Source organism: Hirsutella rhossiliensis (genome assembly GCF_020360975.1).
Source record: "Hirsutella rhossiliensis strain HR02 chromosome Unknown scaffold00003, whole genome shotgun sequence".
NCBI lineage: Eukaryota > Fungi > Ascomycota > Sordariomycetes > Hypocreales > Ophiocordycipitaceae > Hirsutella > Hirsutella rhossiliensis.
In genome coordinates this window covers 1,994,910-2,021,886 of record NW_025408669.1, presented here as the reverse complement: position 1 = coordinate 2,021,886, position 26,977 = coordinate 1,994,910, and the positions used below count along the sequence as shown (strand labels likewise).

General features: G+C 57.9%; 6 protein-coding genes across 6 annotated transcripts; 2 read left to right on the top strand and 4 right to left on the bottom strand.

Moving 5' to 3' along the window:
- Positions 1-101: 101 nt before the first annotated feature.
- On the bottom strand, positions 102-2,251 carry HRG_03147 (putative serine esterase; the record flags this gene model as incomplete). Its single annotated transcript, XM_044861618.1, has 2 exons — positions 102-1,715; positions 1,793-2,251. The coding sequence occupies 2 exons, from the start codon at positions 2,249-2,251 to the stop codon at positions 102-104; spliced, it is 2,073 nt and encodes a 690-aa protein (XP_044722644.1).
- Positions 2,252-5,000: 2,749 nt separating this feature from the next.
- HRG_03146 (uncharacterized protein) lies at positions 5,001-6,832 on the top strand (the record flags this gene model as incomplete). Its single annotated transcript, XM_044861617.1, has 2 exons — positions 5,001-5,624; positions 5,996-6,832. The coding sequence occupies 2 exons, from the start codon at positions 5,001-5,003 to the stop codon at positions 6,830-6,832; spliced, it is 1,461 nt and encodes a 486-aa protein (XP_044722643.1).
- Positions 6,833-10,093: 3,261 nt separating this feature from the next.
- Positions 10,094-13,094, top strand: HRG_03145 (fungal specific transcription factor domain-containing protein; the record flags this gene model as incomplete). The annotated part of the gene is made up of 7 exons (XM_044861616.1): positions 10,094-10,285; positions 10,355-10,482; positions 10,539-10,603; positions 10,678-11,001; positions 11,057-12,152; positions 12,201-12,293; positions 12,356-13,094. 7 exons carry the CDS (start codon positions 10,094-10,096, stop codon positions 13,092-13,094), a joined length of 2,637 nt encoding a protein of 878 aa, XP_044722642.1.
- A 196-nt stretch (positions 13,095-13,290) lies between these two features.
- HRG_03144 (rox3 mediator complex subunit domain-containing protein) lies at positions 13,291-14,049 on the bottom strand (the record flags this gene model as incomplete). Its single annotated transcript, XM_044861615.1, has 1 exon — positions 13,291-14,049. One exon carries the CDS (start codon positions 14,047-14,049, stop codon positions 13,291-13,293), a length of 759 nt encoding a protein of 252 aa, XP_044722641.1.
- Positions 14,050-17,451: 3,402 nt separating this feature from the next.
- HRG_03143 (homeobox domain-containing protein) lies at positions 17,452-18,489 on the bottom strand (the record flags this gene model as incomplete). The annotated part of the gene is made up of 5 exons (XM_044861614.1): positions 17,452-17,747; positions 17,809-17,844; positions 17,901-18,190; positions 18,246-18,383; positions 18,446-18,489. 5 exons carry the CDS (start codon positions 18,487-18,489, stop codon positions 17,452-17,454), a joined length of 804 nt encoding a protein of 267 aa, XP_044722640.1.
- Positions 18,490-25,720: 7,231 nt separating this feature from the next.
- HRG_03142 (3-hydroxyacyl-CoA dehydrogenase, NAD binding domain-containing protein) lies at positions 25,721-26,801 on the bottom strand (the record flags this gene model as incomplete). Its single annotated transcript, XM_044861613.1, has 3 exons — positions 25,721-26,451; positions 26,509-26,608; positions 26,676-26,801. 3 exons carry the CDS (start codon positions 26,799-26,801, stop codon positions 25,721-25,723), a joined length of 957 nt encoding a protein of 318 aa, XP_044722639.1.
- Positions 26,802-26,977: the final 176 nt, after the last annotated feature.

The window sequence follows — 26,977 nt, the reverse complement described above, 5'->3', positions numbered from 1 at the left end:
CATACTCCTCGCTTTCTGTAGCATTGCCGTGGCCATCGTTACCATCATTGTCATCGCACTCACTGTAGTCTATGTCCAGTGAACTCCCAGAGACTGGCATCTTACTCCAGGCCTTCGAGAATGGCCCTCTTGGACATGTCATCAAAGACCCATGTCACGATGCGGCTGCCGACGTCGCCGACGAGGCCATCGTAGTGCGGCCCTGGAACAAACAGCCCACAGTGCGCGCCCACCTCATCCATGCCGTCCATGTAGATGTCGACCCAGGTCGGGTCTCTCACGCCGTTGGTCTTGCGCGGCAGGGTGCAGAACTTGCGCATCTTGCGCGGCTTGTCTGTCTGCGCGGTCGAAGCCGCGTCCCCGTCGACGCTCGCCGCCGCTGCTGCCGCCGCCGCCTTCTCCGCTTCCCTTTCCAGGCGCTGCTGTGCCTTGAGTGCGTCTTTCTGCTGCTTTTCGGCTTCCTTTTGCGCTGCCTTGCGGCGCTTCTGCACGATTTTTTCGCGCTCCCGAATGGCCTTGGAGCGGGCTTTGACCGCTTGGTCGTAGGCTTTCTGGGCGCGCTTACCTTCTTTTTCGGCAAGTTTTCGAGCGTCTTTGTCGGTGAATTGCTCCAGATCCGGCATTGTTGGTTTGGATGGCTCCTCTGGTAGGGGCGGCAAGTCAACGTGATCTGCACTGCTCTGTGCAGGCTCCTGCGGCTGACTTAACACCTCTTCTTCCTTTATCGGCTCCGCTACCGAGTCCTCCATCGGTCGTGGCTCGATGTTCTGCATAGACATTGCCGAAAGGCTTTCCAGAATGGCCGCCGGCTCTGGTTCTCCACTCGCCTCCTGGCTTCCTCTCTCCTTTTGCTGATCATTAGTGCTGTCTGCGCTGTCGGGCCGTTGCCGCATGTCTTCATCCCTCGGCGCTTCAACAGATATTCTCGGAGTTGGAATGCCGGACTGCAAATCATCTTGCAGTCCATCTTCAACACTGGGCATGGGTAGAGATGCTGACGAGTCTTGGCCTTCAAGTTTGACGCTCTCGGTGTCGGACGAGAGTGGTGCGCCCACGTCATCTTGAGTGAGACCCGAAAGACTGACCTCGCTGCTGTCCCGAGCCTCTGAGGGAGGGCACTTTGGTGGCTTGGGGCGGCCTGGAGACAGAGTGTAATAGTTGGCGAACCGGACTTGAGCGCAGGAGGTGCCAGAGTGCCCGTCGTTGGCAGCCTGGACTTCATCGACGTCCTCGAGTGCCCGCAGCTTGTTGTACCGGGAAACAAGTCCAGGGTAGTCTGCCAGGCAGCCTCCAAACTCTAGATGTGAGACCAGATGGTTTTGAACGGCACGAAAAATACCCTCAGACCTGTGTTTGGCGGCAAAGCGCACGAGGCGGCTGAGAAAGGGCTGTTCCTGAAACGGCTTGTCATTCCAGAAGGGCGGGTCAAAATACGGATCTGTCTCATCAGGGGGCGGAGGCGGTGATGCGAGAGACGGCGCCAGCCCCAGTTGCAAGTCTGCCGAGGGCGGCGATGCTCCAGCAGATGATGGCGGCGAGGGGCCCGTGGTTAATCTGTCGAGACTGTCGTTGGCCGGCTGCGAGCCCGGGTGGAAGAGACTAGCGATACCCGAGGACACGATGCCTGGGTGAAGGCCAAGGAATGGAGAGTCGAGGGATAATGTTCCTAGAATGCGGTGCTTAAAGGGCTGCGACTGATAGGGACCACGCTTGGGCTGCCGAATGTCAACGCGCGCTCGCCATTCGAGACTTGAGGATCCGGTGTGTCAGCGGAGGCAGGGCAGCGACGCACCATGAGAACGATTTCCGCAGCAAGCAGACCGCCCATGGAGTGGCCGACGAGGATGACATCGGTGGTGGGGGACTCGTGAGGCTCGAGCCAGGCACTGAAGTTGTCGCGGGCAACCTCGATGGCATGGTAGGTCTTGTAGCGAGGGTAGATTTTGGAGTGGATGACGTGGGATTCGGCAAGAAGAGCGCGCAGGAGGGCGTGGACGTGAGCGGGAAAGGACTTGAAGGACTGGTCGTTGCCGTAGAAGCCGTGGATGTAGACGAGGAGCAGCTTGCGGCGAGGGTCCGAAAGGGGGGCGTGGGAGGGAGCGAGGGACTGGGTGGACGAGGAGCGGGGATCGGATGACGATATCCGCATCAGAGGGTGAGGATCTGAGGACGAGGGGTGGCGGCCGGGGCCCTGGCGGAACGGCAGCACCGGGGAGAGACGACCGGGGGCGGCGGCGTCAAGGTCCGGCATGGCGGACGGAGGGTGGGTGCGGGAGCGGCGATGGAGGCGGTGGTGGAGCGGCCGTGAAGACGGCCGTTGTTGGTGTTTGTGGGTGAAGCTGTGTGGTGGCGACGAGGTACAGAGGTCCGTGTACCCTTGCCTACCTCTACCTCTACCTCCACCTCCACTCCTTCCTTTTCCAAGACTTCTGCACCGAGTACGCTCACGACTGAGTGAATCGCCGAGGGCATATCAGCTTGAAGGAAGCACGTGCCCGTCAAAGACCCCCAGACCCCCTCCCCGGGCGCAGGCTTCAACAGGCACAATGACGCAGTTCCTGGACTCGGCAGCGGGTGGGTCCACGGCGAGCCTCAGCGTCGGAGCGGGCTGGTCTCGGGGCGGGACGACGACGCCGTCTGTCCCCTGCCGAGGGGGTGTGCAGAAGGCCTCAGGTTGCTGTCTCATATCTCCTTCTTTTGTGTTTCTTCTTTTCCCTCTGTTTGTTTATCCCTCCTCTCCCACTCGGCGATTAATTTGGTTGATCGAATCGACATGCGGCCAGCCTGCCACAGATCAACCCACTCACTGAGCTTGCTGCTGTAAGCACAGAGCACCTAACTTATTACGTTCAGTGCACACAAAGACCTGATGTGCAGCATGGGTAATGCATGTATCCGTCAGTATTGGTATCCGTACGTAAGGAGGATAATTCCGCCCGCAAAATCGCGCGTTTTCTCGGCTCGTATTGCAAGACACGCCCGTATCCCATTCATTGCTCGACGACCCGCCGACTTGTTTGGACAAACGCTAACTACGATACGGGAAAAAAAGAAAACAGCAAAGAAAACCAAAGTCTGTTATTCTCATCTCCCGGAGGAACGGGCGGCGGAAGCGCACGGCGCCACGGAGCATCGGCCACATGCCATTGCCAGAGAATGGAGCCACGAGTCAACCGACCATCACGGTGGCCACCCAACCAACCAGCGGCTGGGCTCGTACTTGATGCAGATTTCCCCCATGTCCGGGTTCTGTGATTGTATATGTACTGTACTGTATGTAGTCCAGGATCAGTGAACGAGGACCTCCCTGCTTGGGCTGGTGGTGCCCACATCTCTAGCCCGGACGACGGCCGTCGTCTAAAATTAGGATCCTGCGCGGCCACGAGCATTGCCGCTGGGCTGCCCCGAGTCGAGAATCAAGCCCGCCGGGCGGGTGGGTTGATTAGGTGCTTTATGCCGAGTAGGTTGGTGATGGAGAGATGCCGAGAATGAAGGTGAAGTTGCGCAAGGTGAGCAATGGGCGCCATACCTACGAGATACAAGTGGATGGGTACGGTGGATACCTAGGTACCTGAGAGAGAGATATATATAGGTATGTATATACGTATATATATGTGTGTGTGTACAAAGTGGTAGGTAACTTACGTTATGTACAAAGGTAGTCAGGGATGATGCCAAAGACGATAATCACACAATGTCTATACGTCAACTCCATGCTATAATTGTGCTCGGTGTCGATTATTCTGCCCCTGGGCTTCTCCCTGCGCGCAAAAGGACATGGGCCAGTACCTGAGCGTGATGCTGGCCGTCCTTTCGAGGCCCGCTGGCTGACATGTGAGCAGTGAGTGTGGTGAGTCTACCGAGTATACGGACACCTGGCACGGAGTACAGCCTGCAGTATCATGCAAATTCAAGTCTCTGCGCGGCTTCATATCCCGGCGTCTTGGAGGAGGTGAGGCAGACTCCGTTGCATTTTCCCTTCTTCGGCTGCTCCTGTGCCAGACTGCAGCGGCCTTTGAGGCACCGCATCGACATGGTATGAACTGGAACGCCCTCTCCATCCATGATGGATGGGAACGCTTGCTTGGGTAGGTAGGTAGTAAAGCATGTGCAGTACGCTTGGCATGTTGGACACACGCGACGTGTTGTGCCTGCAGACGCATGCATGCATCAGGGAAGGGGAAAAGATGCCAAAACACGTCACTCTTGGCACCGAGAAGTTCATGCACCGCTAATCACAATACAGAAGGTACTTCCTCCTCCGAGGCGAGCACCGTCGCTGGCTTCGGCCCCCGGACCCCGCTGACAGGGCCAAGCGCCCCGTTGATTGCGAAGCGAGATGAGGTGCCAGAAACGGCCAGGGCCTTTGTCTCTCATTTCCACGGGGGCCCTCGACTCACCAGTCACATCCGCCGTAGGGACCGGGACCAGAAGCTCGTAGGAATCTTTTCGTCCCCATCTCATCTCCCGCCTCTAATCTAAGCCTTCTCTCCGTCTCTCTCTCTCTCTCTTTCTCTCTCGCGTGTTCCCTCCCCTTCCTCTCCTTATACCCTCTTGCTGCTGCACAATACTCGACCATGCCTAATCCCCCCCCCTTGTCTGGCCGTTGGGCGTAAGGCTGTCGAATAACGCGCTGCATCAACGAAACGAAACAATCGCCGACGCAACGCGCAGCGAAACACTCGGCCTCGCCTCCCGGCACCGACCTTTGCGCCCGGCAATAGCTTCCCAATCGCGGGTTGCCGGACGCACGGCAGATCAACAAGCACCACACCTCCCCCAAGGACGATCCCTTGCCGACCGGCCATGATGACGACGACACAGGCGACGCAGGCAACGCCCGAGGAATAACACAACCCAATATTGGCCCTGGACCACCGTGTTGCGTCGTCGGCCAAGACGCTGCACCGCCCTTTGGGCGAATACGATCTTTACCAACTGGTTCCCTTCCTTTTTTAGGGCTCGCGTGCACTGCCCGCCTGCGCACGCCGCCACCCACCATGACTAACCCATCCCCGGGGCCTTCACTCCTTCAGGCCCGCGGCTCTGAACCGCACCCTCATTCCTTAACCCATCGTCGCCGCCACGACTCCACACACGGCCATCACCACCACCGCCACCGTCGTCAGTCTCCCACCAGGAGCGAAGAGACGGCCGAGCAACCGGGCAGCGGACACGAGACGGGCGTCGAAGAACCTTCGGCCGCAACCCAAAAACCTTCAATCGCAGACACTAACGACCTCGGGCCCCCCAATGGCGTCGGCCCCAGCGAAAGCTCTGTCCATGTTGTAAAAAGCGTTGACAGCTCATCCCCAACCGAAGTCGTCCATAATGCCTCGTCACCCTCTCCGTTTAATTCCACAAGCTCTGCCCTCTACCTTCGCAGCGCAATCGAGACGCCCAAAACACTGCTCGCCGGCTCTGTGCTTGGCAAGACCGCCGCCATCCCCACCACAGACACGCAGGCGACTGCCGCCATCCCCACAGCAGCCCTGGATACCAGCAGCGGCTCTGCCACGTCGTCGCCGACTGGCTCATCGTCGGTTGTAGCGACGACCGACACTTCCACCACGGCGGCGGCGACGACGACGGACTTGACCTCGGCCACCAGCTCGACTGCCACTGTTTCGACATCTTTATCGCAGGCATCTAACCCAACATCCACTCCTTCATCCAGCCCATCTATATACCCTATCGTGGGCGATTTGCATAATGGAACAAACAGTATGTACCTGCAAGCCACGCTGAGCCCTCTTCGTCGCGTCGGGGAGCAGTCGGCTAACTCGTGCCAGCTTTATTTAATGGGAACTCGTCATTCGTTCCGGCGTCGTCGGCGTCATCAAAACCATCAAAATCATCACCAGTAACATCCTTGTCACTGCAATCACCACCATCATCGCTGTCATCATCAAACTCTTCCCAGCATGGAGTATCTGCCTTGTCTTCTCCGTCTTCTCCGACAACACTGTCCTTTACTACTTCGACAGGCGAGCAGATATCCGCGACGGCCTTTTCGACCGCAACCACGCAATCCGACGAGTCGAGCTTCGCTTCGGCCTCAACTTCGGCCTCGTCCCTTAGTTTGTCCGACACAACATCGACATATTCGGACGGCGGTTTCGTGGCGCCTTCGGCTGCAGGAGGGGCTCGCCCGCCCCCTTCCTCGGATGCAAAAACTAATGCGGGCAGCGCACACGATCCGGAGCCTCAGAAAGTGCGCATAATTGGAGGCGTGTTTGGCAGCGTCGCTGGCGTGGCGTTCTTAGCCGTCTTGGTGCTGCTGGTCCTCAGGTACAAGAAGCGTAGAGACGCCGGTACATTGTTAGGAGGCGGCCGGCTGGGCTCGACGGCTTCTGGGACTTTGACGGGCGGAGACTCGATGGCCATGGCCGAAAGGTCCGGGCCTTTGGCGGTCTCTGCCCCCTTTTCCAGCTTGACTCGAAAGAGAAATTCGCGTCAACCTTCTGACCCAGTGGAAGAAGGAGGTGAGAGGGGTTTCTATCGTGTGGCCGGCAGGAAGCTACCTCCGGTTCTGATCACCGGTGGCGATGGATATTCGGACCCGCGTGAAAGCATCATGAGCGGCGGCTCGGACTACTACCGCGACTCACAAGCGTTCGACCTGGCCGCCGCAGGAGGCCCGCGCCAGCTAGCTCTTGGTGCGCCAATGCGGCCGGTGAGTGGCGTGCCGATTATGCGCTCTGGCCCGGCCCGCACTCCGGTCACGGAAAACCCGTTTGTCGATCCCTTGGTTCCTCCTGCAACGCAAGATACGCCAACCCGTCGCCCGGTGTCGCGGGCGTCTGCGTCCAAGTTCCATGAGAGCATATGACGGGGCAGGCGGTCTCGCGCGACAGCGAGACATGTTGTATTCCATTTCTTGTACATATTTGGCATCGTGTCCGGATGTGACATGCTTGCATCTATTTACCTAGCCGGCCCGCGGCGACCTTTTCGCGCGTTCGGTCCGAGGCCTCCGGATTTCGGCCGTTAGTTGAACAGGGCGACGAATTGGATAAAAAGTGCCATTTATAATAACCCAGTTCACCGTGAGACTTGTGCTTGGGGCGCGGGGTAGTCTGAGGAGGTTGGCGACGAAAGGTCGACAGACGGAGGCCAGCACCCAGCCTCCCTCTTCCTCTAGTGGCTGATGGGCTTGACGAGACACGAAAAAGTGCGTCAAGCCTCGTAGTTGCATTACGGGAAGAAAGAGAGTACGTATTGCATGCGATTCACGGTGGCTTGCAATGCGCCGCCGGATGGTGGGGACTTGACGTCGAGCTCTGCACCTTGTTCTGCTTACGTGCAATATTTTCCCTTGGCCCAGCCTCGTCTACCGAGGTTGTTGAAATATCCCCCGGAACCCAGGAAGCGCCATGGCCACAACCGGGCTTGTTGACGCGGTCTTAGTTATCCGCCGTAAAAAAAAAATAGCATTTGACGCCGAGACGGCCTTGAAACAGGGGAGTCTGAGCATGAAACGGGGAACACGGAACCGGCTTAGCGCTAACTTAGCTGGTGAGCTGCAGCTGGAGCAATGACAAATTACCTCTCCGACATGGACAGCTCAGATGGTGCCGCTCGGCAGCACAGCCTTTCGTCAACCATCAATAGAGGGGTATTAGCAAGCAAGCAAGCAAGCAAGCAAGCAAGCAAGCAAGCCAGGGGTCCGGCACGCGGGCGTGGCGTGGCGTCGGGGTTGCAGCGGGTGCCTGTCAGGGAGGCGGAGTTTATGTATGTTTGTAATCGCCCGTGTAGCGTGCAGGCCGTTTATGCAGTAGAGTCCCTAAAATAGCCGCCAACGGGCATGCTGTGGTTGCAGAGAGCAGGCTTCTTGAGCAAGGCCGGGGGGCATGTGATGAGCCGAGGTTTGAATAGTAGAGGTCGATGGACAGTCTGGCAGCCGTTGCGTGGCGTCAGCGGAAGGGCGTCCTGGGCGCGATGGGTTTTGCGACAACGGACGGGCATGGTGCAGGGGCCGAGAAAGCAAGAAGCAAAAGTCGACGGTAGAAGAGGAAAGAGGCAAAGGAGAGCTGGTAGAGGTTCATCTATCCATCTTCATGACCCGTGCTTGGACATGGGCAGAGAGATAGAGAGATAGAGGTGAGGTTCGAAACACGACGGTGCTTATTTAGCTGCATCAGATGTTTGCATGGCCGACATCCGGGCACGGAACCGGGAACAGCTGCGTCCGGCCCCCCCGCCCATCTGTCACGGCCGTGTGACCCGAGCACGGAGGAAGCGAGCTGTGCTTTTTTCCATCGGGGTGGTTACTTGGCTCATAAGGTGGGCGCCCGGGCGGGTAAAGAGAAGCTGGTTTGCCGAGGTTGGCGGAGTTGACTTTTAGCTGTCGCTCAGGAGGTCATCAAGGCCAACCCAGATATGATGTGATTCGGCATTTACAAACACAAGATCTGCCGGAGGTGTGAATAGATGCTCTGATGTCCGCGCATCTTCGGCCGGGCGGCCTACAAGGCGGCCTGCCCTGCCTATCACCTAGGTACTTACCTAGGTACTGTATGTAGGTACCTACCTAGCTTGGGAACCTAGCTTAGGTAATGGCTCCCGCCCATTTTCGGACGGGGCTGACCTTGGCATTTTGGCCCCCTGCTCTTGCTCGACTCATGGTCATGATGCATAAACGTCCATCAAACCGAACCCAACGTCGAAAGATGCGCGGCTTCTATAGTTGATGAATACCTGCGACGCATCACCTCTGGTGCGGGACCGGGAGGGACTTTGGCGAAGAGGGTCTATGAGATGTGCAAGGAAGGCATGCACAGAAGAACTGGGAGTTTACGGGGATTTGCCATGCACGTGGCATTCATCGTCTTCGTCTTCAATCCTGCGTTCGCTCTAGTTGGCGAATGCTCATCAATGTCAGACAATCTGGTCCCATATCCATGACGAAACGTGCAACGGCGCCCCCCCCTTTCACCGCCACCGGGGTGGCGTCGCCGTCATTCCTTATCTCCGCAACCACCACCGATGATTGGAAATGGGTGCATGGCCGTCCAGAGCATGGATGAGAGAGCAAAAGCGCGCCCTCTCAAACGCCGTGCAAAGAGATTGCGGCGGCGGAGCGGGCCCTTTTTTGGTGCTTTTGGTGCCGAGCGCACGGCGGCGCAGCGGAGTCCGCAAGCTCCGCGACGCACCCCGCGAGACGCCGTGCAACGCACGCTTTTGCGGGAGAGAGAGGGAGGGGAAGGATGGATCGAAGCGTCGTATCCGTGGACTTATTGTCCCGGCTCGCCGGATTCTCCTCTCTCGCGCGCGACAGGTAACTGGCAGCTTTTGCTGGCTGGCCAGGTAGGGCTGCCTGATATACCTGAAGTGCACCCACTATAACCTCTGGATGAAGGATAGATGCCCTGTAGTAGGTAGGTAGGTACCTAGGTATGGATTGTCCTCCTGTAGTCGGCGCTCAGAGCGCCGTAGCAGTACCCAGCTGGACCTACCGACTTGGCAGTATCCCGTACCGACCTGGTCAGCCCACCACTGAATCGGTCGGCGCTGGCTGGCCCCTAAAAACGGCAAAGCCCAGGGTGCACTGGCCCGCGCGCTTGTGCGACACCCCCAACTTCGAAACCGAGCCATCCTCGCCTCTCTTGCTTTCCTTTCGAAACCGAACGTCTGGTCTCAACCATCCCCTCCACTCCCCTCCCATCCTCTTCCCTCCGGACCCCCCCTTCGTCAGCCTACACCATCAACGCCACCAGCGCCAGCCGCCTGAGTCTAGATCCCCTTCCATCCTGGCCTCTCGCGAATACCTTGCCGTGTCAGATATACCAGCCTCGCCTCGCTAGCTCGCCTCTTCTCCTCTTCCTCCCCTCACCTTCACCTCCAGCCCTCTCTCCCCGTCTCCGAGCCCTTTGGCACCCTCCGATCTGCCACCACATCATCACCACCTCCACTGCGCATCGTCGTCCCTTTGGCCGCCCACGACTCTCCACTGCTCTCGCCTCGCCCCCGACCGGAAGCGGGCTTCTGAATCAAGAAAAAGACAATCAACCACGACAGCGCGTCAACCACTCTCCGCCCGACTCTACGGCGACGCCCTTATTGCCGGCAATCCGTCCGGGTTCCATTCGCCATGGACCACATGGGCTTCCAGATACCGGGCATGGCCCCGCCGCCCTTGATGAACCAGCCGCCCCAGATCTTTGGCACCTACGGGCCCGATGGCCTGCCGCAGATGCCTTCCGACTTTGCCTCGCACATGTTCCCCGACTCACATTTGCTCATGGAAGACTCAAACGAGGCCAAACGCAGAAGGATCGCGAGGGCAAGCATCCCCACCCCGACCCGCTTCCCATGAAATCATCCGTCTTGGCTAACATCCATCTGCCTCTAGGCCTGTGACATGTGCCGCAAAAAGAAGATCAAGTGCGACGGCAAACTGCCGGCCTGCACGCATTGCATCAATTACAAGACCGACTGCGTCTTCACCCAGGTTGAGAAGAAGCGCAGTCCTCCCAAGGGGTATGCTCATGCACGCCTCTTCTCATACCACCACGGACTGACTGACAGGCGCGCAGGGCAAAGTATATCGAGGGGCTCGAAAACCGATTGGGCCGCATGGAACACTTGTTAAAGCTGTCAGGTGAGTCCACTGCGCAGCCCCCCCCCTCGCCCTCCCCCCACCTGGTCAGTCTGTCGCTAACGCTTCGTCACCAGGTTTGCTCAGCGAAGACGACAATGGCGCGACCGATCTCGGGGAGCTCGAGAAGAAGCTCACCGAAAAGACGCGCCAGGCCTCCATGGTGATGGTCTCGAGCCCCACATCGCCATCGCAGGGCACCTCCGGACAAGAAGGCACTAGCTCAACGCCGCAAAGCGCCCTGACGTCGCCGGAGCCCGGAAGAGAAACCCACCGGATAGACGATAAGCGCAAGTCAGTCGTGTCGGCTGACGAGAGCCAAGAAGGAGAGGAGGTCGAGGCGTTGTCCGAGATGATGTGCTCACTGGTCACGAATCAGTGCGGCGAGACGCGATATATCGGTACGAGACGCTCCACACTGACACTGCCTTGCATCCCTCGGCTGACCATTTGCAGGATCCTCGTCTGGCTTCTCCATCTTCTCCCCCAGAGGTATTCAGTGGGTCAACGAGAAGACGGGCGACGATTCGTTCGCCAAAATGATTTCTGAGGTGTCCGTCGACGATCACAAGTGGACCAACTGGAAGCCCGAAGTCTTCGGCGATCTGTTCCAACGCCCCGTCTTCCGGCCCCTGCCGCCTAAGCCCGAGGCCCTGTCTCTGCTCAAGGACTATTTCGAGAACTTCAACTGCATGTTCCCCCTCTTCCACCAGCCGACCTTTATGCACCTGGTCGAAAGGCAGTACTCGTCGGACCCATACCAGGGCTCTGGCTGGTGGGCTAGCCTGAATTGCGTCTTGGCCATTGCCCATCGGCTGCGCGTCATGAGCAACCTTGTTCCGCAGGAAGAAGACGAGAAGGCGTGGGCGTACCTGAAGAATGCCATGGCCGTCTTCCCCGAGCTGACGATGCGCAACACGGACCTGCTGAGTGTCCAGGCGCTGCTCGGCATGGCCCTCTTCATGCAGGGCACCCCCAACCCCCAACCGACCTCGCTCCTCATTGCCGCCGCCATACGCCTGGCACATAGCATCGGGCTGCACAAGCGGGGGACGGGCTTCAACCTGAACCCCATCGAAATCGAACAGCGGAAACGCGTCTTTTGGATCGCCTATATGCTGGACAAGGACCTCTGCCTTCGATCAGGCCGCCCGGCCGCGCAAGACGACGACGACATGAACGTGGACCTGCCTGACGCCGACCCTCCGGACAACATTGGCAATATCCCGCTGGCCGAAGGCACCGGCAAGATGAACCTGTTTCGGGTCATTTGCGAGTTTACCGTCATCGAGAGCAACGTGTACAAGCGCCTCTATTCGACCAAGGCGACCAAGCAGTCGGACGGCGAGCTCTTGAATACGATTGGCGAGCTCGACCAGGAGCTCGAGGAGTGGAAGGATAAGATCCCCATCGACTTCCGGCCGGAGCACGAAATCAAGGCGTCGCACACGCCCTTGATTCTGCACATTGTCATGCTGCACTTTACGTATTACAACTGCTTGACGACGATTCATCGAATGTCGGTCCATCATGGATACTGGACGAGCAGACTGTCCAACTACGCGATCCAAGGACTTAACGCCCGGCCTCTGAACCCCAGAGTCTTCTCGTCCGCAGCGCTCTGCACCGCGTCGGCGAGAGCCTCCATCTCGCTGTTGAAATATGTTCCTCAGGGAGACTTTAGCTGTGTCTGGTAAGTCAAAAAAAATTCGGCACGCAATGGCCTAGGTGACGAACTGACGGGTTGTTCCGCAGGTTGATTTTGTATTTTCCTGTTTCTGCCTTGATGACTCTATTTGGAAACATCCTCCAGAATCCGCTCGATCCGAGGGCCAAGTCGGACGCTCGCCTGATGAACCTCGTCGTCAACTTCCTCTCAATGCTCGGCCAGGAAGCTGAGCAGGGAGGTGTGCACCGTATGCTCGGCATCTGCTCCGAGTTTGTTCGCATCGCCAAGGTGGTGATCGAGAAGGCCGAGCGAGAACAGTCGTCGCGTCGCAAGCGCAAGACTACCGAGGTGTTGAACAAGGCATCGAACGGGCCCACGCCGTCGGTCAACGGCGCAGGCTCGACTCCGCGACCCGGAACCGCAAACACCACGACGCCGACGCCGACAAACGCACAGAACGCGGCCGCGACACACATGTCGCCCGCTGCAAGATCCGACCACGGGACACCCTTTGGCCAGACGCCCGGCGCAATGTCGGCCGCAAACGAGCCATCACCCTCGATTGACTCGGCAGGCTGGCCTCAGGAGTTCCATGTGCCCCAGAATGGCGACATGGACTCTTACCCAAGCATGCAGGGCTTCGGCGGCGGCGTCCCCTCGCCGTCGATGCCGATGAGGGGCAATCCCTTTCAGCAACCGTTGCTTCCGCAGGATTTGTTCGGCCTGCCAGCGACGTTGGACTGGAACTGGGCCGAGATGAGCGGCGGCGCCTATCCGTCGGTCGAGAACGGCAACTTTGGCGAAGGCCGGTCGAACATGCACTAGCAGCACTCGCATGACTTTGTCAAGCTGATGCTGGTGTCGGCAAGGACTTGAGGATATCAATGATGCGAGCTGGACTCGACGAGATGACGCGGTGTTTCTCGTGGGGCCTACTACGATGGATATGTTGCACTATGACCAAAGCTTTACAAACGATTATACGCCTTTCAATATCTTCTCTCACATTTTTATTTTACGTCTAATAACATGTAATAACCATCCTGTGCTCTTGATTTGCTGTGTCTGAGTTTGCCGGAGCCAGGTCGCCAAGTACAGACGAGTCCCATATGGCCTTGGGAATGGGGCCCTTAGACATGGTCAAGGCCCGGCCCAGGGTCGACAATGTAGTCTCGGAGAGGCCGTTGCTGATTTCGCGACCCTTGACTTGATGCACGCTCCACTCCAGGTCTGGTACCTGGATCATGGCCATGAAGTCGGACGGGGCGTCTTCCTTCTTCTTCTGGACGTCAAAGTGTCCGGCAACGCCGAGGCGTTTGATGTGGCCCTTGTATGTCTTGCGCAGCGCATTCTTCTCTCCGTTGGGCTTCTCGCGTGCCACTTCAGCGGCGAGGTCGGCGAGGCCAAACATTTCAAAGAGGTCCTCTGAGGTGCGCGCGGCGAGGGCGGCCGAAGGAGTTGTAGGTGTTTGGCACAGCAGATATTTCTTGCCCACATCGAGGTGCAGGTTTTCAATGCCCAGCTTGCGGTCCTCGAGAAGCATCTTCTTGTGGTCGCGGTCACCGCCGACGTCATCGAACGGGCGCTTCCTCTTGTGCGGCGAGTAGTCAACCATGACGACATCGGGCTGCGAGTTGGCGCCGTTGACGCTGTGTGCCGGAGTGGGGAGAGTGGTGGCCGTGGCCTGGTTGCCCGAGATGAGGGTCGCCATGGGTTCTGACGACGAGGTGGCAGGCGAGAAGCGCCAGGGGCTCTGAGGCGTTTGGGGATGGAAAGTCATGGTGGTGGATGATTGATGAAGCCTCGGGATCGACCTTTGTTGACGGAGGACCGTGAGTGGCTTGTATGTATGTACCGTGTGAGAGTGTGTAGGTACTGTATGTGTGTATACTGTGTGTATGGACTGTGTGTGTACTGTGTGTGTGTGTGTGTGTGTGAAGCAGCACTGTATAGATGGCACGGTATGAAGCTCCTTCTGGCCTTCCCTTGGCCGGGGTGAAGGGTTATATATAGTTGTTCTCCCGCTGCAGAAACCGGTGGTTTCTGCCTCAGGCAACAAGTCGAGTCATCGCATCAGACTTTTCGCAACAGGCAACGAGAGCATAACCGCGCCACAGCGCAAACTCACAGTCTGACTCTCTTAGATGGTGGCCCAAGGGAGCAATTGCCATTCGTACCTCTTTGTACTCCGTGCGCGCAGAGTAGAGGGTACCTAGTTACATGCAACCATCCAAGGGCAGGGCGGGGCTGCAGAAGCCGTACCAGAGTCACCTGACCCAGTCTCACCACCCGGCTAGCCATCCTGCCTGCGAGCAATTTTCTCCCGCTGGTTTTTTTTTCCTCCTCGTTTCATATCAAAACAACAAGACCATCACGACCCCCAAAAAATCAATCGCCAGCTAACATTCGATGCTGCTGGCGGCCTAGGGCGTGCGGTCGAGAACAACCCTTCACCAACCTTGCCTAAAACCATCATCACGAGGGCCCCTCGCGCGGCTACCATGATGCGGTGATGACCTGACGCAAGTGACATTTTTTTCTGTCCCTCCATACTCGCGTGTATCTGTCCAACAACAACAGCGCGTGACTTACCCATGGATCCCGCGCAGTCGCTCGTCATTTGCTTGCACGAAGCTGCTGTCTTGGTCGGGCAGACTCTTCAAGGTACGTCATGGCAAGATGGAAGACTTCGTCTCATGTCCTCTTACATGCATGATGACAACCTAAATCTCTGGTAACCCTACTAACCCTGGATGCGTCGATGGCCGTGGCCATTTTTGCTACGCGCTGCCAACCACTTGGTTGCGGGAGGAAACAGGCATCCTCTGAACGCTTCACGGACACACTGCTGCTCAAGGTGCTCGAGCTTGCTGGGAACTTACGCTGATTGATTCACAGGTAAATCGCCGCGTCGTCTTACCGCACCACGAGCCATTCTGCATTCTATTCCAACTTTCTGTCTGTATCAGACACAACTGATCAAAGGTGCTCGAGCTTGTTCGAGACCTACGCTGAGTCACATGCGAGTCGACGCCTTACCGCAACCACGCCGGGGAACCCAGAGGCTATCCAACTTTTTGCCTGTATCTGACACGACCGCGCGACGCCTTGCCGCAGCCAGGTTTGGGAGCCTAGGGGCTGTCCAACTTTGTTCTGCCTGTATCCGACATAGCTGAGCTTGTGAACTTACGCTGAGTCACAGGCAAGACGACGCCTTACCGCGCCCAGACCCGGGGAGCGTAAAGCCTGTCCAACTCTGTTCTACCTGTGTTACTCGCGCAGTCAAAGCAGGTCACTGGCACAGTGCGCATACATCTACTTGACAGCAGCATCACTTGTAAATGGCGGTCGTCATGACTGGCCAACGCACTCAGTTGCCTCGCTACAGCTCGCCAGTGCTGTATGTACTCTATCGATGAATACGAATAGAATTTCTCTGACCAACAAACGCGACTTGCCGTTTCCATATGTCGTGCGTGCAAGACCGTCCCTTAATTCCATGTGTAGTTGACCCTTTTCCACCCTCACAGAAGGCCGAGACAACAGTCACAACCGTCCCGATATGTTCGCAACCGCCACTTTCCGACAAAGGCTGCGCTCAAGGAACGGAAAAGGAGTATCCTGCCAACCGAGCCCAGCGGGTGCAAGCGTGTGCACCATCAGCCAAACCACACGAGACACATACACACACACACACACACACACATCAGGCGCCTCTTGCCCGCATGTGCCCTCCACCTTGGAAAGCCCTGCCCATGGCCCGAGCACCTTTTATTCACGACCGTATGAATACTTCGTGTAATTACTTATACATCGCCTTGCATTGACTGTCATTGTTCTGCATGTCTCGGAATTTTGGGCATGGCGGGCTCTGGCGACCCTGGCCGCCGCCCCGGAGAGCAACACCAGTCCTTGGGGTTGCAGGGTTACGCAATGCATCCTTCTGCCACCTCGTGTACAAACCACGGAGTGAACGAAGCAAATACGACCAACCTGCAAGTGTGGTGTATATGTGTGAGTGTGTGGCTTGTTTTTTATACCTCGTCGAGTCCCCCGGCTTCCATTCCCCTTGTTCTCGGACAGCGCAGTTTTATCACAGCTCTAGAAGACGCGAACACTTGGGGAAATCTGTAGGTAGAACCAACTACCTACAGTCCTTCGAACATCTCATGCATATACGATCCCGTCCAAATCACAAAGTAGCGGAGGGGTGCCAGGATGCATCTCCTCGCCGAGCTCCATGATTATTTGCCGTTGTTGACTCCGTTGCTGACTGCACTCGCCGCTCTTCCCAAGCCTGATAGCTTTGCAATTCCCTCCATCCATCATCCCCCACTCCCGACCCAGTTGAGGACGCTGTGCCTGTGCCCCCCTCCTCCCAGCCGACAATAACAAGATTTCCCAACTCCGGTTGAAACCCCACGTAACGAGTTGCAGGATCCGAAAGGAAAGTCCGCTTTCTGAGTGGGCCTTGACTGGGCAGAGGGCAGGTGGCCAAGAGCAGCGTCGGAACATAGTGAACACCCAGTCGAGATACCGGTTCGCCGTTCAAAAAGCTCATCCTGTACCAGCCGAAGCACAGCAACGGTCCAGGGACTTACATAAATCATCGCCACGGTCCATCCAGACCATGATGCTTGGGGAAAAGTACGGTTAGGGGGAAAAACGGAGAGGAAACCAACGGGAGCCCACGATGAATTGCCATGACAACGTACAGCATTCACTGGGTTCACTAAAACCATCAACTGAACCCCATCATATGAGTCAACTTCCAAAATAATCCTTCATCGCACCATGTGACTGCTGGCTCCCCAAGGTGACGTGGAATGCTCTGCCAAAATCATGCGGAGCCGCCATCGGGGAGCCCAGCTGCGTACTTTGGCCTTCATGCGCGCTCGCTCGACCGTTGAACGCTCGCGAAGGTGGGAGACTTGTAGACGCAGACAGCGGTGTCGGAGAATGCAGCGCCGAATACATCGAGGCGTCGTCTGGCTTGGTAGATGGCGCAGCCGCCAATCCGCAGGAATATGGAGATGGGTTTGTGCCGCCGGCACCAGAGGGTCGGAATGTGTCCCTGATCCGCAAGTCGATGCTCAACGGAAACGAAGCCGAGGAAGCCCGTGCGCGTGGACGGACTTGGGACGCCGGTAGGCTCGAGTAACTGCCTGTAGTCATGGGCTAGTTAGCCCTTGGCCCCCATCAGACCGTTTCCGCCGTGCCGCCGCTCGTGTCGGACCCGGGCCGGCTCACCAGGATAGGGAGGTTCGAAACCTCCCATGCCACTGCCCGGAGCTGGCCCCATATGACCGGCCTGATATGCCGACGGATGCCGGTCCGTGGCTGAGGAGGCGGCGCCGGCCTCCTGATAGTGGGAATAATCAAACGAGTCTGATTTCCACGACATGCTCCCACGCAGTGGCGACTGCAGAGAATCAGGAGTGGACCTGCCAACCGACTCCCTCATGTGCGGGGGCTGCCCTTGACGCAGTCCTGGTTTCCCGATTTGCCCGACACCTTCCAGGCTGCCTTGATGACACACGCTTGCGCTGGGCGTTCTCGACGTAGACAAATGGCTCTCGGCGCCAAACTTGTTGCTCGAGACGGATGAGAGAGGAGACATGATATCTGAACCGCTCATGCCCCCAGACTGCCCCAGCTCGATGCCCCCAAACGACGGCGTGAGGGCGCTGGAAGTCACGTAAGCTTCTTCTTGGCGTCGAACATCTACCATCAAGGGCCTCAGCATCTGGCCCCCGTAGGGCGCGCTCACGGCATCCCCGGGCGACGCTGAAATCGCGAGGCCATGGACAGCCCCGTACGGCGAGTGCAGTGCCTGCACATTGTCGAAGCCATCCGGCACAGCCCTCATCCGGACCACGCGATCACGGTCGTCGGCGGTCAGCCTCTTAATCTTGGCTCGCCTGTACCGAATTAGTACGTCATCCAAGTCGTACCACCTTGAGCCAGAGCACATACCGATTCTGGAACCAAACTTGGACCTGTCGAGGACTCAGCCCCGGAATCTCCCGCGATAGCCGCTCCCTGTGGGCGGCATCGGGATGGGGTTGCTTCGCAAACTCGCTCATCAAGAACCTCGTTTGTTGGTGCGTGAGCCTGAGAGAGCCAGTCGTCAGCGACGGCGTCTTGCCATGCTCGCGTCGGCGGCGGCGGAATACCTGAATCTTTTCATCTTGCGACGAGCCGCCAGCCGTTCCTCCATGGTTTGCGGCCGAGAAGCAGCGTCTCCCTCTCCTGCGGGCGCCTCGTCGTCGTCGTCTCCCTCAATCTCACCCTCTTCACCCGCGGCGTCTGTTCCGTCCTCTTCATGCCGACCTTTGCTCTGCTCTGAAGCGCCCTCGGTGTTGATTGATAACACCGTGTGCAAGTGATTCGGTCCAGACGTCCTGGAAAAACAGCCGGGCCCGCTGTATGCATCGGCACGACCAAGACCATCCACCTTGTCAGAACTTGTCGACTGCTCTTTTCCTGGGGGCAGGCGCCTCGCGTTACCTGGGCCGAGAGCATTGCCAGAGCATCGCAGTCGTACTGGAGATGTTTGCTCTTTCTTGACGCGGACGCCCCGGGGCATCTGGACGTCGGCCATCGATTGCGACGGCCGAGGCTCGTCGGAGTCCTGTCTAGTGTCCACATACGGCTTGGGCAAGCTGCTGTCACTCTCGTGCTGGGGGAGGCATGGATACTGACCCTGCCAGTCTGGCTGAAGCGGAATCGGAAGGTCGTATCTGTCTGACATACGTGGAGCGTCTGGCCGATGAGGCGATGGGTTGTACTTGTGAAGCTGCCAAGGGCTATACTCGGGGGAACAGATTCGGGTGATGAGCATTGGGGATGGCCTGTTCCGACAAGTAACCGGCGTCGACGTGTTGTGCTTGGCGGGCAGCAAAAGCCAGCGCAAGGAATTTTCTGGGCGCAGATGCTTCTCCCGGGGTAAAGGCGTTGAAGGGGGGGAGGCAGTTACCCCTTCTAGTCGACGCCGATACGTGGCTGGACGGCTAGTAGAAGCCGGCTTGCGTCAGAGTCGGAGTCGCGGTCTTGTCTCCCTATTTCTGTGGTTCCCTTTGTGTTCTGGGCACAAGAATCAAAGGCGTGGTTGCAAGTCCGAATGGCAAGGTCTGTCTCCGCGTACCTCTTGAGGAATCCCAAGGGCTGCTAGCCGATGCTTGGATACAGCATGGGGTCGACTTTGCTTCGAGACTTGTGTGCGTGGATGGGTTTGGTTGCTGTGTGCTCGAGGTCCGATAGACGAGCTCCCGGGGCAATATGGATGGAGATGAAGGGGAAATGGAAGTAGAAGAGAGATACTTGACACACAGCCTGCCTCGTATGCAGACTATCTATACAGGCTCTGGCAGCTCGACGAGGACCTCAGCATACGGCAGTGGCATGGGGTGAGAGAAGGCAAGTTAATTGCACAAACTTCAGCATCCCCTTGGGTAGGATGGAAAACGACGTAGCGAGGCAGGCAGACCGTCTCTCAGAAATGATGTCGTTGTTGATTCTTCTTGGGGGCGAGCTGTAGAAGGACAGCGATCAGGCACATGTAGGCGCGTTGAAAGCCGGGAAGCCCGTGCAAGAGACGTCGAATAGGTTTCGAGATACAGATTCCCGAGCCCAAAATCTGGGCACGGAATCCGATACCTTGTGAGCCGAATCTGCCTTGTACCTATACTGTACAAGCAGCACTGCCTTTAGCCCAGGTAGGCAGGATGGAAAGGAGGCGGCGGCGGCGGAGGAGGAGGAGGAGGAGGAGGAGGAGGGAGGAGAGCGACGGCGGCTAAAGCTGGGGCCTGTAACCGGCGGGCTGTAGCTGTATCAGGAGCGGGTAGCAGAGAGATTCGCGTCAGGGCCCGGCAGCAGCAACGACGCCACCCCTGCAAGCAAGCCGCCGACATGGACGGGAGACTGGAGAGTGTTGGGAGGGGGGGGGGAGGGATTAGTGGTACCTGAGGCCAGAAGGAGGGCGGCCGAGAGCTGTTTGAAGGCTTCTAGATTCACCAAACGGCCGGACCACCCTCTTGAGCGTCGCGGCACAATGGCCTGTATCTTCTGAGCGTCGTCCGTGAGTGGGCAGGTCGGCGTCAAGGGCATGTACATGCGTCCCAGTTCGTCCGCCTCCCACCCGGGCTGGGCCGTCCGTCGAGCCAGAGGGGGAAGGGACTGCCGAGGACGACTGGGGTCTGCTCCGACAGTGGTTTGCAGACATTGTCTCGATGCCGGAAGCCTGAACGGAAGACGGTCGCAAATCCAAGGGCGACGTGGCAGAGGGCTTTCGTCCCGTCACCCTGGGCAAGACCAGCAGGAAGACCGGCACCACGACTATCAAAGCAGTGGGCGACTGGGCGACTGGGCGACTGGCTTGCGAAAGGGCTCGCCGGCCCCCTTTTTTTTCGGTTGCTCGCCCAGCGCACCGGAGAGGCTGATGCAGAGACCCGAGACTCTGCTCAAAGGCCTTTCTTTTTTCTGCTGCAATATCGCTCGCCTACCTGCCTTACTTCGGGCAGGCGCATGGCAAGTGCAGGAGCAAGAGGCCAGGGACCGCAAAAGTCTATTTCCCCAGGCAAGCGCTTGCCCCCTTTGACTGACTTCCGTTGCTGAACCAGTGAACAACGTGTCGTTGTATTATGTATAGACTCACCAACCTCGGCTATCTAATCTCCTACTCCTCAGGCGCCCATCTACGAAAGCAATCAATTCATCGTTGCAACATAAGGATCACGGGAAGCCAGATTGGAAGCAAGATGCCATACAAAATAGGCAAAGGGGCAATGGACAGACAGGACCATGTGTGGCTTCCGCTGCTGCCATCGCAGAGTACCGCCTTTGCTCCCTCACTCCCCCCTCCCCCCCCTCGCGGCCCGGCACCTTTCTTCTCCTTTCTGTAATTACTCCTCAGGGCATCCAGATCCCAGATGACGTATTCTGGATGCATGGTTCATTGATTGATGAGGAAGCACCTGGCGCCTTTTGGCCTATCCGTTCCTGACTGGGCCTCTCTCCTCTCCCAGAGCCGCTCTCCTGAGTCTCCTCTCTCTAGGCAACCTCTTCCCCCTCAGCGCAAGCCCCATGACCGACGGCTTTAAAGTCCTGGTGCAGCCACGCGGCCATGGAGCTTCCATCCCTGGCTTCTCGCCGGACATGCGAGTCCGCTCACCGGCTGTACTGCACTTGTCAGTCGGCTCCAGTCTCCACAACCAAACACCACCTCGGCTCGGAAGCGCACAATCTGAGCTGCTCATTGGCGCCTCATTTCCAGGCTGTCCAAACTGGCCGGTTGAAACGCATGGCCCTTCTTCTCATCTGACAAGTCCCCTGCAAGCGACCAATAGGAGAAGCTACGCGGAAGCCGAAGGGGGGGGGGGCGAGGCGTGCAACTTGGACGAAGGTGCATGTCGCCCTGGAAGGAGGGGGAGTCAACACAAGCATGGCACACAGGGCCCATCAGGCGTCAATCCTTTGGCCGACAAGCAACTTATTGCTCCAGGTGAATGGTCATGGACACATCGCGCCCCCTCTCCCCGTCCCGTCTCCGGGACAAGAGGGGCATAAAAGATAGGAAAGCGTGTGGATGCACGCTACTCCGTACAACAATGGATAAATATGCCGACGGCTGTGTCACCATCCACGGCCATCAACCTCGTCTCATGCTATGCCTATGCTGGGCAGGCAAGTCAAGGTGGGAAGAGGAGACGCAAGTACAGTATGTACTCAAAGGCTGTGTCATCGGCCGGCTGCAATGCAAGCCACGTAGAGCACCATCCATTGTCGGGAGCCAGCCGAGGTAGCGAGAGCCAGCCGACGACGAATTACTCAAGTACGAGTATCAATCCCGGCATAGACACGGCTTGTCCTGTGCAGTTCTCCGACCAACGGTTTGCATCGCCCGAGCAGCCGCTCCTTTGCGACTCGCTCCAGACAACAGACGGCTCCTCTCGACTACTCGTCACACAATCCATGCAAAGTCTACAACTGTATCCCCCCATTACGTCCCGCGGCCTGCAGCGGATGTTGTGCTTACTGCATGCTCTCTCGCTCTGTGCCATGTAATCTATGCAGCCGCGCCATCTGCTTCTGCTTGTGTCTGCTTCTTCCGGCCGGCGGCTGCGCACCAGACCACTCCCGCTTGCGCCCTCGACGCTGCAACGGCATGCGGCAAGGGAGAGCGGGAGAGAAGGAAGGGCTGGATGCTCAAGTGTATGCATGCAGAGAGATACGGCGGCCTTTCTGTTGCATCGTAGAAATATGTGGTGCCAGATGCAATATGCAAGTGATTCGGTCCAAAATGTCATGGTACGGCAGAGACGTTGAGCCTGCCATGCAAGTCACCTTGGGAGTTGTGTACATGGACACATGGAAGCATCTGGGCGGAGTCTTCGATTCGCAAGGCCATCTGTTGACCCAGCTGCCTCGCCTTGTTAGCCAGCCATGTGCAGTCCGTATCCACAGACGCATACTGTACAGCCCGTAGCCGACATATTTTTGTCACTAGCAACGCGCGTACGGCCGCACCTACAGACTCGGATGCTTTGTTGTGTCTGCCCGTTGGACGCCATCGTTGAAGCCGTCAAGGAAGGCGGCCCCGTGGTACCGCAAAACATCCTTGAGCCGAGGGCTGACGGGTCAAGAACTGGGCTGGCTGCCCGTCGAAGGGATGGGGCCATGGGAAACGAACCACGGCTTCGTTGCAGAGATAGATGGTGTGAGACACTGCAACCCTGTGGGGCTGGGCCGAGCTCGGCCGGGCCATGCCGTCGTCAGGGGCCCAGGGCTGCTGACCCGGCGAACATGAAAGAGTTGGAGAAGCGCAGCCAGGGACCAGGTGCTCGTCAACCCCGTATAGACGGCGGCAAGGCGACGCTTATCCACATGGAATCGGTTCTGCTTTGATACGTATGCGTGATGGCACCTGACGGGCCGCGTACAGTACTTGCTTGCCTTGGCGATGTTGGAGAATCTGGCGATGACGTCCAGTGACCGACAAGAAGACGGCAGGCCGGTCTTCCTACAATTGAGAAAGTCACTGACCGTGCAAGGGACCGCTGACATGGATAAACGAGGCAGTTTCATCGCCGCCCAGGGTCGACCGAATAAGTCGCATGAGGACTAGGCAGGCGCCTCGGGGGAAAGAAGAAGCATGGAATGCTCCCGGAGAAGTACTGGCCTTCCTCGGGCGGCCACAAGACTTGTAGGTTTCTCGCTAGATCGTGTGAGGCCCCCGAGCCCCGCGGTCCGGCGTCGTGTATCGTGCAGTAGTGTGATGTCGGTCCGTGATTACCCCCCCCTTTTCAACCCAGAGAATGCAGCTTTTCAATAAAACAGGACGCTACCGAGCAAGCCCTTGAGTGCGCACTGCGAACACATTGTGTGTTGCATGCTTCAGCGACTGAAGTTTGGTTTTAGTGGAGCGAGACGGCGTTTTGCAGTGCGCCGTATGGACCTACCTGGTCGGAGGTTTGTGTGTGCGGATAGATGGGACTTTTACCAACTGCGCCTCCGTCCAGCGTTCTATCCAACGTGTACTTGGGTACGCATATGGATGTTTTGCAGGACAGGTCGCAAGCCATTCCTCCCTCGATGCGCCCGACGACGCCACCATGTTTCGACAACGCCCCGGCCGCTGGGGGTAGGCTGGCGAGGAAAGGCGGGTGCATTCCGACTGCATGGGTCTACGCCGTTCTGCATGTAAGGAGCATCGAGACTGGACGGCAGCGGAGCGGAGCGGTTGTGGATGCCGCTTCGTAAGTTCTGAAGGCGATTGCGTTGTCATGGCTTGCGGCGCCATGACGAAACTCGACGTCTGTCGAATCGTCTTTGTCTCTGGGACCCTCGGCGCATGCCCGGATCTGGTATTGTGATGCTCCGGCAGAAGACGATGGAACTCGTGGTGTTGGAAGCGGGCATTTGCGTACGTACAGTGTGGTGTGATGTAAGCGAGGATCCTGTGAACGTCATCGCCAAAAGGCCCTCAGCAACACCAGCGTTTGATTAGCAAGGGCACAGGTGCGGGGATGTTGAAGGGACAGACCGCGCAGCCTTCGTTCAGGTACTGTATGTACTGTACAGTACATGCAGTAGGGAGAAGCAGGCCAGCTGATGTCGAGATGGCGCCGGGATGTGGCTCGTTCCCACACACACACACACGCACACACCCCTTTTTGATATAAGAGACGACGTCCACTTCTTAGAACCACGTTCCCACGGAAATTTGTGGGCTTGCTAGCGCGCCACTCTTGAGCTTGAGTCTCAGATGAAGCACCAACGGCTATCCCATGCGGTGGCACCGTGGCACGTCCAGAGTCGTCGCTGACCTGCCTCGTTCGCTAGTTCCACGAAGCTTGGTAGTCCGGGTTGGCTGCCGTAAACGAGTGGTGGCCTGGGCCAATCGCCAGAGGCGAATATTTCAGGAGTCTCGGGGGACAGGTGCCTGGGGTCCGATCACCAGGTTTCTGCCGCTCAACAGCCGCGGCGCCAAGCAACGTCGTCTTCCATGGTCCTTGGCGAGCAATGCCCACGGGGTCCGAGGCTCTTGGACGTGCCGTACCCGTACGAATTCGTGCGTACGCGGACCACGAAGAAGTGGTCGTGGGCGCCTGACCTGGCCGTGGAAAAATGCGTCGTCTGGTAGAGTGGAGGCGAGAGGACGGAGCAGAGCCGCCGACATTGCTTGTCGCCAAGTACAAAGTGCAGATAGGTACGTACTGGCCTGCTGAGTTACCGAACCGGCTTCACCGACCCGTTAGTAGGGAGTAGAGGGAGAGTGGAAAGAGGACCTGCCTGTGCCAAGTCTCGGTACGACAGTGCCAGGTGCTCTGCACAAGTGCCTTGAGCTTGGCGTAGGCCAGCGCCCAATGAGGGTCTCGCGCAGGCGCCACCAAGCAGAGCCAAATTAAGGTTGCTCCTCGGACCTTAACTAGGCAGGTACCGTTTATGCTGACAGCATGTACGGATACTCACCTCTACCTACCTCTCGGGGACCTGCGGCGGATGTGCGCTCCTCTGCCTCCGCGGCCGGGCTTCCCTGTCATGGAAGCCTTCGGCCCCTTTGGCTTTGGTTCATATACCAAGGCTTCCTTTAGGCTGAAAAGGTTGGCCGTTGCTCGTAATGTCTGCCGCGACTACATGGCCATGCCGCCTCTTACGCTCCTGTGGCCGATGCTTGCGCGACGAAGTACAGGCTTCGATAGGCTCGCTGCAGCGGCAGTGTGGATTGCTTTCACGCGTCTGCTTTAGGTTTGATTCAGGCCAAACGTCGACCGGTCGCCAGTCACGCTTGCCATGGTCCCGACCAAGCGCTCGTCGTCGCCCCCCTGGGAGATTGCTCGACCAAGAGTTCCGCGAAAGGGCGTCGTGTGATTCATCCGTAAACATGAGACGAGGTTGTCTATTGCACTCTATCCTGTCGTCTCGCAGCGATGATGGCTCGGCAGGACCAACTAGTAGTCATAGAAGCCCTTTCCGCTCTTCTTTCCCATCCACCCGGCATCCACCATCTTCCCAAGCAAAACGCTGGGCCTATACTTGGAGTCGCCAGTCTCCTGGTGCAGCACCTTCATAATGGCCAAGCAGGTATCGAGGCCGATAAAGTCTGCAAGCTGAAGCGGGCCCATGGGCACGTTCGTTCCGTTCTTCATAATGGCGTCGATGGAATCGCGGTCCCCAACTCCCGTCTCGAGGCAGATGACAGCCTCGTTGATATAAGGCATTAGGATCCGATTGGCCAGGAATCCGGGAGAGTCAGCAGACACCGATGGTACCTTGCCCAGCTTCTTGCAAAATTCAACAGCCGTGTCGAGAGTCTCCTTGCTCGTCTGGAGGCCGCTGATGATCTCGACTCCCTTTTGCACGGGCACAGGATTCATAAAGTGCGTCGAGACAACGCGAGAAGAGGCCGAGGTGTCGGTGGGGTCCGAAGTGGTCGCGGCAGCAATGCGGGTGATGGAGATGGAAGAAGTGTTGGTCGCGAGGATTGCGTGCTTGGGGCAGATCTTGGCAAGGTTGCCAAAGATGTCGAATTTCAGCTTGGGAATTTCGGGCACCGCCTCGATGACGAAGTCGACGGCAGACAGGTCCTCGATCTTGGTGCTAGTAGTCAGCCGGGATCGCGCCTGATCGGCCTGCTCCTGCGTGATTCTGGACTTGGCAACATCCTTTGCCAGCAGCTTGTCTGCACGTCGCGTCAGTCGTGGACCTGACGACGTGTCTCAAGCGACTGATCATATACCGGCAAACGCGAGGCCCTTGCCCAGCGCCTTATCAGACATGTCGACGAGCGTGACGGGAACCTGAGCCTTTTGGGCCGCGACCAAGGCGATCCCGAGGCCCTATGCCAATGGTAAATCGCCGTCAGTTTATCCCTTTGCTTGCTTATGGTGCTCCAGGGTGACGGACCATCTGGCCGGCTCCAATGACACCGAGGCTTTTGACATCTGCGGCATGCTGTCGCGGGGTCGAGCTGAAGCTGCGCACATGACGCGCAGCCCCGAGAGCTCGCATCCGGAGAATTGGGCTGGCCATTCTTGCGGTGGTTGAGGTAAAGGAAGAAGGGTTGGCAATTCGCCTCGGCGGATGGAAGGTCCTCCGTTCGGATAACCTCGGCTCATGTGGGCCCCGGTTAGCTTGCCAGCCAGTCCACTATCAGCTGCCGAAGAATACCCACTTTCTTATCGGGGGGTCGCGTAGAGTCGAGACGC